We start from the raw sequence: 18,410 nt of genomic DNA on the forward strand, positions 1-18,410 counted from the left end.
TGCACTCCATGCTCGGGACTCCCCCATTATCCCTCAGCCCTGCAGATCCACCAGAGCTCTAGGCCTCAGTGTCACCAAGGGAGTAGTGGGTTCTTCCCAGAGTTCCCCTTTGCACACAGACACTATACCTATGTCCCTCCAGAGTGAGGGTGGAGGTAGGACACTTACCCCATCCCCCATTCCCTCTGCCCTGCACACTGATTCAGGGGCAGGCAGGCCACAGAAGAGGGACAAAGGAGAGACAAGCCTAAGGGATTAAATAGGGGCAAGTGAGGGGACCTCCCTATGCCCCCCATCCCACAGCAGCCCCCATCTCCCCCCACCGCGGCTGCCATTCCATCCCACCCTAGAGCCCTTCACTCAGAATCTGAGGTTCTAGGCACTAAGATCTCAGACGTCAACCAGAGCTGGAGCTCCAAGGATCCTAGAAATTGCTGCAAGTTAGTCCTCCCAGATGGACCAGCCTGAGCTCTTCGATGGTGGTCAAGACACTTGGGGCCATCAGAGAAGGAAGGGCCTGGCCCAGGTCACACTGCAGGCTGACAACAGGCCCTGCTCAGCCCTGCCCCCTCCTGGGACTCTTGTTTTCTTCTGGGACTTCTGGGGTCCTGAGATCCTTCCTTCCTCACCCCCATCTCATCCCTGGAAGGGAAACAGGTTGGCTCCTTGAGTCAGCATAAGAAGGACCCAGGGACCTGGAACCCTGTCTCCTTGTCTCCATCACCCCCTGCCACCCACATACATGCCTCCCCCCGGGGGGTCCTGACCTGGCATTGGGTGAGGGGCAACTCAGAGAGGTCAGGGACTAGCGTCAACCCACCCCACCTCTGGCTTCTCCAAGAAACTTGGCCAAAGCCTTCCCATCTCTAGGCCTCAGTCTCCTCCTTCCATAGCTGGGGAGCAGCCAGGCTCCACACTGGTGAGGTGTGCCTGTGCAGGGGCTGTCATGGGCCCTCAGGAGGGTGGAGCCCCTCTGCCTCCAGTTCCCTGGGGAGTTGTTTCAGCCTGCAGACTGGGCTGAGGGCCAAAGTCTGGCTGAAGATTGAGCTGGACAGCCCCTCAACTAGCATGTGGCCACCAGCTGTGATCAGGAGGCCCAACAACTCCTCAGTCTGCCAGCTCGCCCTGGGGGTCTCAGCTCAGCCAGCCCCCCTAGCTAAGGCTGCGGGGAGGCCCGGGTATATTGGAAGCGGATGTGCTGGGCAGCTCACTCCACACTGCAGAAAAACGGCCTGTTGCTGGGGCTGAGAGCCCAAGAGCGACTGTTAACTTGTTGTATGGCCTCAGGCAGCTCTTCTCCCTCTTTAAGCCTCATTTCCCCAGTCAGGGAAGGGGGTGAGGATCTCCTGTGAAGGCCCCTGCTTACTGGCCACAACTTGGAAACGGACCCCAAGTGTACCCTTGATACCCACTGACCGATGGGTCCAGCCACAGGCATCTCATGCCATCTAATGGACACAGAGGGAACTGCAGGGGGTTCCACTACGTCAGGCCCTGGGCAGGGCAGTGGGGCCACCCCCAGAAACCAAAGCCTCTTGGGGCAGTAGGCAGTAACCAGACGACTGTACTACGAAAAGGCAGGAGCAGCAGGAGACTCCAGTGATTGTTTCTGATCAAGAAATCAAGGGAGACTTCATGGAGGAAGCTCTATCTAGGCAAAGGATGACATAGCCCAGAAAAAATGGAGGGGACCAAACACAGCAGAACAAAGTAGATGATGCACACGCGGGATCTTAATGCTGGGTGTGGTGGGAGCTTGTGAGCTCTTGTGGTGTGCGTGCTTGTTGGATGTCTCTAGTTCTTCCCCAGCCAACCTCGTTCTGGAAAAGAGACACGGGGACCATCACCAGCCTCCCCTCCCTACGGACTCCCCCCCACCACCACCCAGCCTCCCCATGTAACCTCTTGATAGTGGCCCAGCCGTTCTCCTTTTTGTTTCATGGAAAGCTTAACTCTCGGAGTTTCTCTCTTCTCCTTTCCTGATCCCAACAGAAGCCCACGTCCTCCAGGTGCCCGGACCCTAACTCCTCCTCACCAACAGCCACCTTCTCCTGCCCAGGCCTCAGCCACTGTCCTCATCCTCCAGCTCACTCACCACTGATAAGGATGTGACCTCCAGCATTTCCACTCAGAATCCCTTCCCGTGGACGCCACAGTTCTTCCCTCGTGCGTTCAGCCTGATTCCCCTTGCCCAGCTTGGATCCAGGCATTCAAACATTCCCCCAGAGACCTGTAACCTCTCACCTTCTGCAACCTCACCCCTGCATCACGCATCACCCTTTGCCAGCCTCACTCGGGGTCCCCTCTTCCCGCCCCACGCATTCCTCTACCCCACCTTTAAAGGAGCTTCCCTGTTTTCCAGGTCTCCCCACAGCTGCGGCGCATCTCCTGTGAAGCTGCACCAGTGTTGTCCATGCCCACCAGCTCCCTTATCTCACCTCGCTCCTTTGCTCCCCTCCAGTCGGGCTCCAAGGAAACCCTCGTGGCCACATGGTCAAGACCTCGGGGGCCTCCAGGTCCCTAACGCCAGGGCCAGCAGCGGATTTCAATGTCCCCACCCTTCCCTCCTGGCTCCCGGGACTCCTCATTCAGCCAGGATCTCTCCCATCCCCCTGGCCGCACCTCCTCTCCTGGACTACCCACATGGGATGGCGGGTGAGGTAGAGATCCACCTGTCTATACTCAGTCTCCCCAGGGGCCTCACCGGGCCCGGGGCCAGGAAAGCCCTTCTTACTCAGGACACGTGACTTTGCAGAGCACTCTCTGCCCCCTCACTTAGCTCCAGCCCTGCCTGGACATCCTCACCACCCTGTCCCAGAGGCATCACGACTTGGACACGTACAGAAGATTCACTCTCTCTTCTGTGACTGGCCCACCAGAAACGCACATCATCCAGGATCCCATACCACTCCTGCCTCGTGGCCACCGCGTCTCCATAATCCCCAATCCAGCACCACACCGATTCCCTCACTGCATTCATCACCCTCTTGTCTTCCTGAGCTGACGGTCAATTTCATGAAATTAGGGACAGAGCCTCCCTCTGAATGGCTGCAGCATCCGGCCCATGCCGGGCACAGGGTAGGGATGTGACCAGGGCAGGTGGGCCCACGGCGGCTCTGCTTCCTCTCCCAGGATGTCGTTGCTCCGCGGTACAACGCACAGGTCCTTGAGTTCTCCAGCTCCCGAGGGTAGGCCTGAAGGGACCCCACTGCTCTCCGGCAGCCGGAGAGCTCCCGTAGCTCTGGCCTCCGCTGGAGGCATCTCCAGAATTCCAAGACTGTCTCCGGAATGCTGAGCCTGTCTGGAGAATGCCAAGGCCAGGGCACAGGTGGAGAGGCCTCGGAGTGGCTGGGTGGATCAAGGACAGCTGCTGGCATTCTGGCTGGAGCCTGCACACCATGGCCAGCTGTCGCTTCTGCGAGCACCACTGCTGACACCGCCATGTCCTTGCTGCCACCCTCTTCAAGGCCAGTGCCACTGCTCTGACCCCCACTAAGTTGAGAGCCACCAAGCCTTCCATTTCCATTCCATCAGGAAGGGACAGTGGGCTGCTGGAGCCTCCAAGGTTCAAGGGAACTGGAAATTACACCGGTGTGGACCTGGTGTATCAGACAGAGCCCCGGGCTGGAAGCCACTTGTCTTTGTCGGTCACCAGACTCACTGATGACCTTGACAGGTCCCTGCACCTCTCTGGGCCCCTCACTTGGCAAATGGGTGAATGGAGGGAGAGCAGATGGTGTGCCCCTCATTCCTGGGCAGTCAGTGCCACTAGTGTGAAATGCAAGTGCCACAGCCCACTGAGCCCCCAGAGCAACCCACTTCTCCACAACCGGAGCTGAGAAGGAGCTGGGCTGCCATGCCAAGTGGCCTCCAGGGCCTAGCAGGGTGCTCTGCTCTCTCCAAGCACAGGACCTCTCAGCTGCCCACTGGCGACCAAAGCCACAGCCCCCAGGAGCATGTTCACTGTGGATTCCTGGGCCACCCCAAGTCCAAATGCTGAAACTCTGGAGATGGGGCCTGGGCATCAGCAGTCCTAGAAAGGAGCCACTGAGCCATGGAACACCGTCATCTCCAACCCGACCTAAGGCTGCTGGTAGAAGACGGTGTAGGGGGACAGGTGAAGTGCAAGCAGGAAATGGACTTCAGAGCACCCACAGCCCCCTGGGGTACGAAAGCCAGACAGCAGGTATCCAGGGAGCAGAGCTTTAATCGCATTCCCTACGACAGGGCTGGGGGAGGCAGTCAGGGAGGGCCCACCCCCTCCTTGGGAGGGTCGACAACACACCCAAGCTCACATCCTGGGGACCCCAGCCCCTTGCCCCCACCCCAGGGCCCGGCTGGAGTTGGAAGGTGGCACCGGCAACTCCGGGCGAGGGCTGGTGTCTACTCCACCCCTTTCATGAACTCCAGGAACTCTGTGAAGAGAGGAGCAGGCCCAGGTCAGAGAAGGGGTCTGGCCAGGTGTGGGTAGCAGGGGCCCGGCACAGCAGCGCCCCCTCACCGTCATAGTCAATGCGGCCATCGTTGTTCTTGTCACCATCCTTCATGAGCTCCTCGATGTCATCTTCCGTGATGGTCTCGCCTGTAGCCTGAAGCATCACCTTCAGCTCGTCCAGGTCTATGTAGCCATCAGCATTTCTGGGTGGTGGCGGGGGCGGGGGGGAGCAGGTGGAAAGGGGCAGGGGGGAGGGAGGAAGCGAACCTCAGAGCTCCTGGTGCAGGCTAGAGGAAGGGAAGAGGCAGCCCCACCCATGACCGCAGGAGGCAAGGCGGGGCTGCTGGGAAGAGGGACATCCCATTCTCCCACTGCACAGAATGGGAGACTGAGGCCTTGAGGTCACAAGACTGTCCCCTTTCCCTGCCTCAGCTAGGGTCAGGGTCAGAGGTCCAGGGAGGCGCACTCACTTGTCAAACATGCGGAAGAGGTCCGACAGCTCCTCCTCAGACTTTCCTTTGCTGTCGTCCTTCATGCACCGAACCATCATGACTAGGAACTCATCGAAGTCCACTGTGCCGCTGCCTGCGAGGGGCGCGGCATGGCCATCAGTGAGGGATGGCTAGAATGCTCTCAACGCTGAGCCCTGGTGTTGTCCCTGCACGCACCCTTATAGCAACCCTATGAGATGAGTGCGGTCGTCATGCCCATTTCATAGATGACATGACTGAGGCTCAGAGAGGCTAACGGGTTCCCTCAAGGGCACTGAGTAATGAGTGGCAGAGCCAGGACTCGGGTCCCAAGCAGGCTGAGGCTGAGGTGGGTCTGGGGCCGTGGGGGCGGTTGGGGGGGGGGCGGGTAGGAGGGCTCACCGTCCTCATCCACCTCGTCAATCATCTCCTGCAGCTCCTCAGGTGTGGGGTTCTGGCCCAGCATCCTCATCACCTTGCCCAGCTCCTTGGTGCTAATGCAGCCATCCTCGGCGCCCAGCACGAAGATGTCAAAGGCTGCCTTGAATTCTGTGTCCGTAGGCAGGGGGAGAGGGAGGGGAGATGGTTGGGGGAGTTACAGGGTGGCCAGGGCTCAGAAGCCGGGACCCCAGAAGGCCAGACCTCTGGGGCTACCTGCCAATTGCCCATTTCCCTCCAAGACCTCTGAGGTCATAGTAAGAGGGACCCCAGCCTCTGGGGTCCTTATGCTCTCCCAGCCCGGCACCACTGTACCCCCATATGTGTTGGAGCACTCACCATTTTTCTGCTCTTCTGTCAGCTGTTCTACCTAGAGAGAAAAGGAGGTCTCAGGACTCAGATTCAGGAGTTAGTTGCTGTTAAGGAAATCAACCCATTCCACAGATGGGGAAACTGAAGGCAGGAAGAGGCAGGGCATTCCCAGGTCACAGTCCTCACTCCTCCCTCCCTACCCGCCAAAGCCCTGAGGTTACCCAGCTGGCCTCACTGAGGCCAGGCTTAGGGCCAGGGTGACAGGTTGGTGCCCCCTCCAGGGCCAAGGTGACCCTGAGTAACAATAGTCAGTGACCACTCAAGTGCCCTTTTGGCCCCCCCTGCTGAAATCCAAGCTGGGTGGCCTGAGGGACAGCTGTCCCTCAGGTTGGGACAATAAAACCAGTGTGAGGATAGGCAAAACCATCCACTGTAACCTGACCGGGATGGCCACTGGGCTATTTTTAACGGGGAACAAAGTTAAACCTGGTGATTGTTCTGGGGACTCTGGCATGCAGGGGGTGGGGCAGCGTTATCTGGCCCCCTGGCCTGCTGGTGCCTCAGGAGCCAAAATTAGTCCCCAGCCCCACCAGGCCTTGTATGGGCACAGGGTGGAGGGCTTCCCTCCCCCAGCTCCATGGACTCCTGCAGGATAGGCAGGGACAGCCCCAGAGCCAGCTGTAGCTCTTCCGGCCGGGGAGTGGAGCTGTACTCCCAGGGCTGAGGGAGGGGTTCCCTTGGGGACAGTTGTCTGGGCCGAATGTCCTTGGCTCTGGGGCAGGGGCAGGTCAGCAACACCCCCGACTCCTGGGAGGGACTAGTATCTGAAGCCCCTCAGTGACCCTAGGATGCGGCAGGGACTTGGAGTGACTACTCTCCAGCACTCAGCCCTGGCTAAACCACTGAGCCCCAAGCCTCCTACGCCTGATGGCGGCTGTAGCCCCGGTTCTCTATTCCTTTTCTGCTGACTCTCCCCCACGCCCAGGGCTTCCCTGCCTGCCTCAGACTTCTGAGCCCCTTCTCCAGCTCAGGATTCTGGCTCTCCAGCCCCCTCCTCAAGCTCCTGTCCCACCCTCCACAGCATCTGCAGCCTTCCGAAGAACTGGAGGTAGGTGGGGGATTAGAAGTGTGAGAAGCAGAGTGTGAGGGGCAGGACTGGGGAGGAGGGACAGGGAGACAGCAGCAGATTAAGAGGGGCAGCTGGGAGCAACAAAGAGATGGAAAGAGTCTGAGAAAGGCAAAGATCCAGAGACCACAGACATGAGTGAAGGGAGATGTGACTAGAAGATGGTGACACAGACTACAGACACTTGGAGACAGGAGCAGACATGATGCTAAAAGCAGGGACTTCCTCCACCCACCTAAAAGCTCCTCTCCAGACCCTGAACCCCTGACTCCTTCCACACCCCGGAACTGGAATGCCCAATCCACCATCCCCTTGAAGCCCTGGGCTGAAAGTTGCACGGGCCCTCTCCTGGGTCCCCCACCACCTTTGTGGGATGACCTCACCCCCCAGCGTGAGTTGAGTGAGCCCCCAGTGGGCCCACCCTCTCCAGCCCTGAGCCCTGCCCAGTCCCTCACCGCAGCCTTGTAGATGTCGTCCATGCTCGTGGCTCACAGGGCAGGCTGCTGGGGTTGCCAGCCAGTCCTGGGCTTAAATAGCCCTGCCCCACCGCATTCCGGGCCAGCCCAGCCCACCCCTGCGTGCAGTATCCTCCACCCCCTCCCCCAGCCCTGGTGATCTCAGGCTGGCCTGAATCCCTGTGTCCTCTGCCCAGTGCAGGGAGCAGATGAAGGGCTGCAAGGACCACATCTTTTCCCCTCTGTCCTCCATGGCTCCCAGGGGACTCTCCGGAAAGGTTTCTTGAATGAATGAAAACTCGAGCCAAGGAAAGGACAGGTGCTGCAAAGTAGTGGGCCCCAGGCCAGGCCTTTAGACACACAGCAGCTCAGCTCCAATCAAGGAAGTGGGCAATATTATTTTCACTTTTCAGATGCGGAAACGGAGGCTCCTAGAGGGCTAGTGACTTGCTCAGGGTATGGCTGACTTGGCAGCCCCTGTCTTAAGCTAAACCTGTTGGGGAAGGGGTAATACTGGCCAGCAGTATGCAAGGAGAGGACCTGCCAGGAGAAGCCTCAAATGCCAAGCTCAGAGTACGTAGCTCTGTAACATTGGAGAAAGAAGTCATTGACCCACCTTAGCACAGAGCTATCTGTAACCCTTCAGCCGGGGGTGTTAGAGCATCCATGCCCAAGACCTCTCCTCTCCCCAGGGAGAGCAGTACTAGCTCTGAGTTTGGGTAAGTTGCATTTAGTCAATGAACACACCTACAGATGCCCCATCTGTGCTAGGCTCTTCCCCTCCAGCTCTGTTACTATCTCCCTCTTTGGGGTCCTGGTCTTCCCCTGGCTTAGGGCTCCATCTCTGTGTCTGCCCTTCCCTATTCTAGCACTGTGGCTTCTGGACCCAGGGCCAGCCTGCCCCCACCACCTTCTGAACTCCCGCAGGACAGCATCTGGGGGTCTTGCACTCAACGACCAGCACATATCGCTTCCTTCTACCCAAAGGCAGAGCCCCCTCTCGATGACTACACCAGCTCCCTGCCCTGAGCGCTGTGCCTTGCATGGATTATCCCCACATAATAGAGGAGGTCTCCAAGTCTCAGAGTGGTTAGGAACTGGCGCAGAGTTACTCTGTCCAGCTTGACCTCTCAAGCACAGCTCATTCCATCTCATTCAATCCTCTCGTGCCCTACAGGGAGAAAGCCGGAGAACCAGGCCGGCGCGATTACTGCCCCTTTTCTGGAAGGGAAACAGAGGCCGGATGGAGCAGTGACTTGCTTCGGGTAGCCCGGAAGGTGCGAGGTCTTCCGTCCTCCCTTCCCGGGCATCGAGTAACAATGCCCAGAGCTTCCCCGGCACGGTGCCTCTGTTTCTCCGGGGCTGCGGAGAACGCCACAAGCTCCGCTCACAAATTACACAAGCACACAGGCCTCTGCGACCTGCGCACGCGCGCTGTCGGCGGCTGCTGCCAATTACGCGCGAGGGGCGGGGCGAGGGCGAGAGTGGCGGCGGGGCCAAGATGGCTGCGCGGCGCGCGGCGGGGGCGGGGGGCGGTGGGGGCGAGGGGGCGGTGGGACGCTGACCCCGCCCCCTACTGCTGCCAGTCTGCGCCCGGCGGTGGCGGCTGCAGCAGCGGAGCCCGAAACATGGCGGCTGTGGCGCGCAGCTTCGGGCCGGAGCGAGAGGCCGAGCCGGTCAAGGAGGCGCGGGTTGTGGGCTCTGAGCTCGTGGACACGTATACGGTGTGCAGGGGGCGCGGGCGCCAGAACTGGGGGTGGCGGCTGGAACCCTGAGTCCCAAGTCGGGGGCTACTGAGGGGATCTGGGCCCCGCCATCGGGGAGGATGGGGTAGCGGGGGCCTCGATTTCGAGGAGGGGAATCTGGGGAACGGGTATGGGTTTCGCAGATCCAGGAACAGGGGCCGGGGGTAGGTCCCAGGGAGGGAGCTTGGGAAAGGGGTACGCTTTCAGAAATAAAGGCTAGCGTTGGGGAAGATATGGGGATAAAGAGGGTCTGTAGAAGACGGGAGTCTAGATGAGGTGGAGGCCCTTCTAGATTCTCTAGGCCTGGAGGGGCGCCGGCCCGGGAGTACGTGACAGGGGGTCCGGGAGGGGGAGGGGTCTCTGATGGATGATCGGGGAAAGGTTCGGGGTCCTGCAGGCCATGAAGAAGACGGAACGGGGCCTTGATCTGGGGGGTGGAGGTTGGGGTCGCTGTTGAGCTTTGCTTTAAAAAATGAGGGGCGATTTGGAGCCCCAAGGCTTTGGGAGTCAGGCAGAGACCAGATTGGGGGAGGAATGGAGCCGTGACACGGGGGAACTGAGGTGGTCGCTCTGGGCTGAAAGTGTAAGACCCAGGAACCTCAGGGGTCTTCATGGCTTTGGGCGAAGGGAGCCTGTTGAGGCAACAAGCCGCCCACACACTTCAGGGCTGTGGGGGAGGTGGAGAACAGAAAAGGGGGGTGGAGTTCCAGACTGTGATGGAGTTGGGAGGCTTTTCTGGATCTGGATGGAGTTGGTCGCCAGGCTTTTGGGTCTGGCAGGGACTAGCCTTGGGGTGGGGGCGTATTGAGCATCTCCCAGCCTCCTGTTCTTTGTTCCCTGAGGGTGGAGAGTTGGGGGGGGTGCTTTGGCCCTGCCTTCACCCCACCCCTTTGGCCCTCATCCTAACCCTCCTCCTGAGGGTCATTTCTCTGGCTCTTTTTCCTTTCCTGGGCGGCAGGAGGGGGAGGGAAGCTGGCAGGCTGGGAAGGGGCTGGGGGCGGATCCTGGAGCAACAGGCCGGCCCTGGAGAAATGGCTGCTCTTCCTTGGAGGTTTCAGCTGATTTGATGATTTCTCCTCCCCCTTCCCTGCTTGCTGCAGAGAGGGGCGGGACACTAGGACCGGGTGGGGGGGGGCGCTTACCAGGTGAACCTTGAGGTTTCTGAGCTGATGGCTGGCAGGCCATCGCCCATGAGCGCATTCAGTGAGGACGTCATCTCTAAAAAGCTCTCCCTATTTCGCAGAGCTGAGCCCCGCCTTCATGGGTATGGGGGACATGGTGATCCAGGCTGATCTGACGGATTGTCTCCGTGTGCTGATTATTATTAATATTATTAAGACACCTTTTGTTGAACACTTGCTGCATGTCAGACCTTGTGCAAGGCGTTTGCTTGAATTACTTTATTCAGTTACTAATCCTATCAAATTTTTAAGATGTAGAAACTGAGGCTCAGAGAGAATTTAGGCTCCCAGTCACTTACATAAGCCAGCCAAGAAATGGCAGAATCAGATTTTAAACTCTGGTCTTCCTTGACTCCAAGACCCATTCCCTTAACCCCGCTAAGCGTTCTGCTGGTCTTGATGGTTCATCACTGCCCTTCCCCCCACCCTCTCGTCAGCTTCTTAGTGCTCTGACGCCTGGCTCAGCAGCAGAAATCCTAGCCAGGAACCGGCTGAAAGCCTTGCGAAGGGACTTGCTTCTAGGATATAGTCAGGGCAACTAGAGAAATAATAACAGCAGAAAAGCTAGTCCTGCCAGACCCCACCCTGTTCTGTCGCTCTTGGGAGTGGGTGGCCTGGCCTGCAGCTCAGGCTGGAGGCTGGAAGTAAAAAACTAAAGAGATGGCTTGATAAGATGGTCACCTTTTTTGTTCCTCACTGTTGAATAGACCCCCGATTGCTCCCAGGTGCCTGCCAGCTGGTGCTAGGATCATGGAGGAAGCTGTGAGGGGTCCTGCTGTTTAGCAACGGTCAGCTGCAGAGGCTAGCTGGCAAGGGCAGCCTGACTTTGGCCTGGGGGTTCCGGGTGGTCTGCCGCAATTGCTGAGGGGAGGACGGGGGTTTTCCTTGTGTCTGGCTGGGCGAGGACTTGTCGGTTTCTCCTTTGTAGGTTTATATCATCCAGGTCACTGACGGCAGCCACGAATGGACAGTCAAGCACCGCTACAGCGATTTCTACGATCTACATGAAAAGGTAACTCTTGAGAACTGGGAGTCTGTGTCTCAGGCCTTGGGGGGCTTTTAGGCTGCATTTCCATTTTGGCACACGTTAAATTGAGGGCCGAACCGGCTCCATGTCTGTAAGGGTCAGTTTCCCAGGGCGGGAACGGATTTAAACTTGCTCCACCTGACTACAGCTACTCCAGAGCCCCTACTTTAATACTTCACTGTGATTCCATTTCTTTCTTTGCTTTGGGAGAGAGCCACCTTTCTCTGGGTCGTTTGCAGCATGAGTGCTTTAAAAACAGGTCGCTGCCCTGATGGGCGTTCATTCTGGTTTGGAAAAGATGAGGGTTTTGAGGAGCCTGGAGGTATTTTCTGTCTCTGCAGGCTCCAGATGGATCTCCTCGTCTGCATTTGTCCTGGTATGTCTGATGAGGCCAAATTCCAGATGTCCAGGTTGAATCACTGATTCTGATACCACTGCCAGAAGGCGCTGTGGGAGTTGGTCGAGCACCTGTCCTCAGGCAGCTTGTCTTGGATCCTGCACTGTGGCAGACCCTCTGGGGCTGTGGTTGACCATGCTTCTCTTTTCTTATAGCTGGTTGCAGAAAAGAAAATAGATAAAAATCTGCTTCCACCTAAAAAGATCATTGGGAAAAACTCGAGAAGCTTGGTGGAAAAGAGGGAGAAGGATCTGGAGATCTACCTGCAGACACTCCTGGCCGCCTTCCCTGGCGTGGCCCCCAGCGTGCTGGCCCACTTCTTACATTTTCATCTCTACGTAAGTTCTTCTCTGGGTCTCTCCTGCCAGCCCACAACCACCAGGCTTGAGGCAGCAAACCAGCGTGAGCCTCAGCTTTCAGGGGAGGCGGGCTGGAGTTGGACCCCGAGGTTAGAAGATGGGGAACATCACTCCAGTGGCATGTGGGCAGAAACATTTTTATTGACAGATTTGCTTTGCATAAGACCATGGCCACAGAGAGGTTTTCCTTTACCACATGGCGTTTTGTGTATGGAAACAGCCTGTGGGTATTTAAGCTAGTTTACCAAATGGACGGGGGTAGAGTAGAAACAGCTGCCAGAGCTGGTGTAGAGGAGGACAGTTTCATTGTTGGTTCACAGCTCGGGGCCAAGGAATGAGCTTGTGTTGGCAAAGTATGGCCATTGGAGGGCATCTTTAGGGTCTGAGCTGCTGAGGGTGGGTAGATAGACTCCACTGGGAATGTGTTCCGGAGCGGCTCCGGATGGCTGGACAACTTTCACGGGCTGCTGGTAGCAGGATGAGTTGTCACACTTCATGGAGGGAAGTTCGGCCGTGTGAAACCCAAACGTTAAAAACAGCGAACAGTTCCACTTCTGAGAATTTATTCTGGGGGGAAAGCAATCAGGCACATGTGAATAGGACATAGGTACGTTCCAGGATAGGAGTGAAATTCTGAAGACAATCAGAAGTCCAATAGGAGAGGCGCCAGGGTGGCGCATTCAGTTGGGTGACCCACTCTTAGTTTCAGCTCAGGTGAGTGATCTCAGGCTTGTGGGATCCAGCCCCTCATTGGGCTCTGCACTCAGTGGGGAGTCTGCTTGGGATTCTCCCTCCCTCTTCCCCTTTGCTCCGCCCACCTCTCAGGCCCGAGCTCTCTCTCTTTCTCTGTCTGTGTTTCTCTTTCTCTCATATAAAAAAATGTTTTTAAAAAGTCCAGTAGGAGGCATTTTTCCAAAAAATCAAGGGGTACTACCCTGTAACCAGATATTCCGCTAGAAAATGGTGCAGGGGCGCCTGGGTGGCTCAGTGGGTTAAAGCCTCTGGCTTCGGTTCAGGTCATGGTCCCAGGGTCCTGGGTTCGAGCCCCACATCAGGCTCTCTGCTCGGCAGAGAGCCTGCTTCCTCTCATCCCCATCCCCGCCTGCCTCTCTGCCTCCTTGTGATCTCTGTCAAATAAATAAATAAAATCTTTAAAAAAAAAAAAAGAAAGAAAGAAAATGATGGCGCAGCTGTGGATTTGTTGACACAGGTAAATAAGTATGTTACTACAGGAAATAAGGGTGCCATAAAATGGATATGTAGGATACAGTCCTCTTTATGTGAAAAGAAATTAACATGAGTATATTTGCCTGGGAAAATTCTGAAAGATCATACATCACAGGACTAGAAGTAGTTAATCTCTGGGTGATAGATTTTTGGATAATTGACATGTTTTCTTTTTATGTGGTGAAGATACGAAGGAATCCACTCCATTTTTCAGGCTCACCTTTCAGGAAGGGACCTGTGGATTGTGGTCTTAAAGGCTCAGATGCGTTTACAACACAACTTCCTTGAAGTGCTTTCAGAGAAGACAAATGAACCCTTTTTGGAGTGCTAGACAGAGCCAGGAAATTTGGTGACGATGCTAGTGTTGGGTCACTAAGCTTGGAGGGGCTGTGGAAAATGGGTGGCATTTACAGATGGGCTGTATCTATATATATGTGCTTTGGATTTTATTCAGTGCGTACCAACAACTGTGTCCATGGCAGTTTCCTGTTGTAGATGTTTTTTTTCACATATACTTTCCTATGTGAGGAAAAATTTCCATTCCTTACGAGAGCATTTCAGATGCTTTACCGGTTAGTATTTTAGGAAATGCTGTTCTTTAAGGAAGCTTTGGTTAGCCATTTAAGGATAAAAGTTGAAAAGCAGCCCTTTGAAAGTGCACTTCGTGGCTAACGACCTGGGTCTTCGAGGAGTGTGTTTGCCCTGCCCCCAGCATGGAAAGGCCTGGACTGCTCATTGGAGAGCCGTTTGCCTGAGGTGGCCCTGCGCTGGCCGGCCCACATCTCTGAGGTTCTGTGTTAAGGCATATTTTACTGCTTGGAACGGTTTGGACATATTGAAATTACTGTTCAGAAGGGCCCCTGGGTTATATAAATCCAAGGATTTTTGAGAACTACCTGACCCATTGTGAAATTAAATCACGGTTTCTCAGCTGCAGCACAGTTGACTGTTAGGGGTGGATAATTGTCGCGAGGGCTGTCCCATGCGCTGTTGAGCAGCATCTCTGGCCTCTAGGTGCTGATAGCCACCCCAGGTTGTGACAGCCACAATGGCCACACACATTGCCAAGTATCCCCCCGAGGGGCGAAATCTCACCTGAGAACCACTAGACCTTCAAATGAGTTTGAAACAACGAGGGCCTGAAAGATTCGTCAGCCTTTTCTATAGGCTGGGGGTTCTTAGGGAATATTTCTGCCAGCCTTTGTCCCTTCAGTGTCCTCTCTGAAATTATTCTCAACATGTTCCACTTCTTAATGGGGCTGACAGGGTGGACGCAGGGAACTCTGGTTGTCAGGAGCGTGGGTTTTTTCTTTATTAAAATATAGTTTACATATCATAAAATTCATTTTTTTTTAAAGTAGTTTGCCTTTTTTTCTTTAAAATATTTTACTTGTCAGAGAGAGAGAGAGAGAGAAAGAGCACAAGCAGGGGGAACAGGAGAAGGAGAAGCAGGCTCTCTGATGCGCAGAGATCCCAACCTGGAGCTCAATCCCAGGACCCTGGGATCATGACCTGAGCCAAAGGCAGATGCTTAACTGACTAAGCCACCCAGGAGTCCCAGAATTCACTCTTATACAATATCCAATTCCTGGGGCACCCGGGTTGTTTCAGTTGGTTAAGCAACTCTTGATTTCGTGATCTTAGGGTCCTGAGATCCAACTCAATGGGGACTCTGCTTCCCTCTCTCTGCCTCTCCCGCTGCCCCTCCCCCCATTTGCACGTACACTCTCTCTCTCTCTCAAATAAATAGATCTCAAAAAAAAAAAAACCCAAAACATTTAAAGTACACAATTCCCTGCTTTTAGTATATTCACAGAGTTGTGCAGCTATTCCTACTAATTCCAGAACATTCATCACTCTGAAGAGGAACCTTGTACCCATCAGCAATCACTAATGAACATTCTGTCCCCACAGATTTGCCTGTTCTGGACATTTCATAAAAATGGAAACATACAAATATGGCCTTTGTGATGGGCTGCTTTCACTTAGCATGATGCTTTCAAGGTCCATTTGTACTGTACTTTGGTCCTTTTTGCCTGAGTCATATTCTGCCAATTACGACATTATCCATCAGTTGATGGATGTTTGGGTGGTTTCCACTTTTTGGCTAGTACAGATAATGCTGCTGTGGACATTCTTATGTAAGGTTTTGTGTGGACATAGGTTTTCCTTTCTGTTGGGTATGCCTAAAGAGTGGCATTGCTGGGTCATATGGTAACTTTAGCTTTTTGAAGAACTGCCAAATTTTTTAACAGAGTGGCAGCACCGTTTTACAATCCCATCAGCAGTGAGCAGGTTCTCATCTCCCCACATCCTTGTCAGACTTGTTACTCTCCACTTTTTTGATAATCATCCTGGTGGGCATGAAGTAGTATTGTGTGATACCCATTTCCCTAACGAGACTGAGCCTCTTCTCATATGCTTATTCATCATTTGCATATCTTCATCGGAGACAGGTACTCAGATGTCCTCGGCACTTTAAAAAATTAGGTTACTTGTGTTTCTGTGGTTGAGTTACAGGTTTTTTAAAAAATTTTTTATTATTTTATTTATTTTTTTTTTTTATTAAAGATTTTATTCATTTGACAGAGAGGGAGAGACAGAGAGAGATGGAACACAGCAAGGGGAGTGAGAGAGGGAGAGAGAAGTAGGCTTCCTGCCGAGCAGGGAGCCCTATGTGGGGCTCAATCCCAGCAACCCAGGGTCATGACCTGAGCCAAAGGCAGATGCCTAACGACTGAGCCACACAAGTGCCCCGAGTTACAGTTTTTGTTTTGTTTTGTTTTAATATATATTTTATTTATTTTTTTGACAGAGATCATAAGTAGGCAGAGAAGCAGGCAGAGAGAGAGGGAAGCAGGTTCCCTGCTGAACAGAGAGCCTGATGCAGGGTTCAATCCCAGGACCCTGAGATCATGACCTGAGCTGAAGACAGAGGCATAACCCACTGAGCCACCAGGCACTCTAGTTTTTTTTTTTTTTTTTTTTTTTTTAAATATATTCTGGATATTAGGCTCTTACCAGAAATGTGATATGCAAATGCTTTCTTCCATTGTGTGAATTATCTTTTCAGTTTCTTGATAGTGTTCTTTGAAATTCAAAAGTTTGAGATTTTGATGAACTTGGGTTCATTCATTTTTTTTTTCCTTTGGTCACTTGTGTTTTGGATGTTCTTAGCAACCACTGCCTAGGCCAGGGTTACAGAAATCTACAACTTGGTTTTCTTCAAGTTTTATAGCTTTAGCGCTTATATTTAGGTCTTTCATCCATGTTGAGTTAGTTTTTATTTATGGTGTGAGGTAAGGGGTTCCAACTTCATTTTTTTGCAGTGTGGGTTTTGATGGCAAGGAAGAAAGCAGCCCTTCTCTCTGTGGCCAACTCTGAGATGGGGCATGTAGGGGCCAGGGCAGCCCTGTGTTGCTGTGAGAGGGCACACCTTGGCACTGGGGCTGTTGCCGGGCTCTGTCTCTAGACAGCTGTGACTCAGCACTGCTGGAGGTCTCTGTGACAGACCTCATCCCAGCACCCCATGAGCAGAGGTTTTCAAATTCAAAGAAGTGGACCCCACAAAGGATTTCTAGCATACCATTTTGAGGCAGGATGTCAACCAGTGGCTCAGGAGGCAGTTTCCTGACACTTTAAGCTTTTTTTTTTTTTTTTTTTTTTTTTTAAGAGAGTGCACAAGGGGCAAGGGGTGGGGGGGAGAGAATCTTAAGCAGGCTCCACGCTCTGCACCGAGCTTGATGTGGCCTCAGTCTCCTGGCCCCACAACCATAATGTGAGTGGAAATCAAGAGCTGGATGCGTAACTGACTGAGTCACCCAGGTGCCCCAAACTGTTACCATCTTAACCTTAGCCTTACCGTCCACCTGTGTCCTTTGTCTGAGCTGCAAAGTACTGAGGCTGTAAGTGCTGACAGATTTCCCTGCAGCTTATGGCCTTGGAGCTCTCCGGTGAACTTGAGGCTTGAATCTCTCAATAGGGAATTTTTATTTTTACTTAAAGCCATATTGCACATAACATACCTGAGCCCTCCTAGAATGCCTCACCACAGTCAGGAAATAAGAGTTACATGGGGTCCTGCCCTGCCTCTGCCCCTTCGCCTGTGTGTGTGTGAATCACACAGTGACGTGTGATTGAGTCCCTAGTCTGTGCCCCATTAACCAGCGTTCTGTGGGGGAGTGTGCGCCAGGCAGGAGTGTTGGGCTGGCCTGGGGTCATTCCTGGGCACAGGCACAGGTGCTGCAGGGTGTACTTGTGGGAGGCTCTGTGTGTGTGGACGCACACAGAGTGGTAGCCGCCGAGCTACACCCCGACCAGTTTGGGGCACGTGTGTGCTGCTCACGCTGCCGCCCAAGGGCGCACCGCAGCTCGGGATCCTGGTAGGCAGCTGGCTGACGGGACCATAGGATATTTACGGTTGGGTGGTACTGGTTTTTTAAGTAGCTTAATTAATTAATTCTAAAGATTTTATTTATTTATTTGACAGAGACACAGTGAGCAAGGGAATGTAAGCAGGGGGAGTGGGAGAGGGAGAAGCAGGCCCCCCCACCGAGCAGGGAGCCTTATGTGGGGCCCGATCTCAGAATCCTGAGATCATGACTTGAGCCGAAGTCAGACACTTAACAACTGAGTCACCCAGGTGCCCCGTTGATTTGATTTTAATTGATTTTTTTTTCTTTTGAGGTATAAAGAATGTCTTTTTTAAAAACACATCTTAGTTCAGACATTTGTGGCACCCCGAGGCACTTTAGGTCCCTTCCGCCTAGGTTGGGTGAGGTGTGTGGGAGTCACCTGTCCCCACGGGTGACTTCCTAGCAGAATCTGCAGTGACTTAGACCGGGGCGGGTATAGTGGGGAGTACTGACTCTGCACACCTTTGCTCTGCATGTCAGGCTGGCTTAACCAGAGTTCTGAGGAAGCCAACGAAGTGCTTCTCATAGAAGGCTTGTGCTCTAGACTCGGGCCGCCGCCGCCGGATCCCTGTGTTGTCTCTGATGAAGTCTCCGCAGGTGGAGACGAGCCTGGTGAACAAAGTAGGTAGTGTTGCAAAAGTAGACAGTGTTACAGCAGCGTGTACTTCCTGTGCCCTGAGGAGTGGAGAGGAATTGTCACATAGTTTGCTTTTTAAAATGGCTCAGAAGTTAAAAAACAAAACAAAACAAAACAAAAAAACACCCGCCCTCTGCTTAGCATGAAATCTTGGCCCTCGCTATCTTGCAGCTTTCCGTACTCCAG

General features: G+C 54.1%; 2 protein-coding genes across 3 annotated transcripts in view; one reads left to right on the forward strand and one right to left on the reverse strand.

The window, feature by feature from the left end:
• Positions 1-4,187: 4,187 nt before the first annotated feature.
• On the reverse strand, positions 4,188-7,317 carry TNNC1 (troponin C1, slow skeletal and cardiac type). The gene is made up of 6 exons (XM_032321738.1): positions 7,237-7,317; positions 5,683-5,713; positions 5,308-5,454; positions 4,906-5,020; positions 4,502-4,638; positions 4,188-4,415 (listed from the first exon to the last, which is right to left on the reverse strand). Exons 1-6 carry the CDS (start codon positions 7,258-7,260, stop codon positions 4,384-4,386), a joined length of 486 nt encoding a protein of 161 aa, XP_032177629.1. The 5' UTR covers positions 7,261-7,317; the 3' UTR covers positions 4,188-4,383.
• A 1,398-nt stretch (positions 7,318-8,715) lies between these two features.
• Positions 8,716-18,410, forward strand: part of NISCH (nischarin) — a 33,054-nt gene continuing 23,359 nt past the window's right edge. For both annotated transcript variants that reach the window (XM_032321701.1, XM_032321708.1), the window contains exons 1-3: positions 8,716-8,960; positions 11,091-11,174; positions 11,742-11,924. In XM_032321701.1, coding sequence (XP_032177592.1) covers positions 8,865-8,960; positions 11,091-11,174; positions 11,742-11,924 — 363 coding nt within the window. In that variant the 5' untranslated portion in view covers positions 8,716-8,864. The remainder of the gene's footprint in view (positions 8,961-11,090; positions 11,175-11,741; positions 11,925-18,410) is intronic.

Source organism: Mustela erminea, chromosome 1 (genome assembly GCF_009829155.1).
Source record: "Mustela erminea isolate mMusErm1 chromosome 1, mMusErm1.Pri, whole genome shotgun sequence".
NCBI classification, from domain to species: Eukaryota; Metazoa; Chordata; class Mammalia; order Carnivora; family Mustelidae; genus Mustela; species Mustela erminea.

Bases quoted from the DNA above. Each gene is read 5' to 3' on its own strand.
- TNNC1 (XM_032321738.1), bottom strand. From the start codon at position 7,260: ATGGACGACATCTACAAGGCTGCG. The intron at 5,021-5,307 runs GTGAGCCCTCCT...CGCCCCTCGCAG, and splicing joins TGACGAGGTGGATGAGGACG to GCAGCGGCACAGTGGACTTC. The intron at 4,416-4,501 runs GTGAGGGGGCGC...CTCTCTTCACAG, and splicing joins TGGCCGCATTGACTATGACG to AGTTCCTGGAGTTCATGAAA.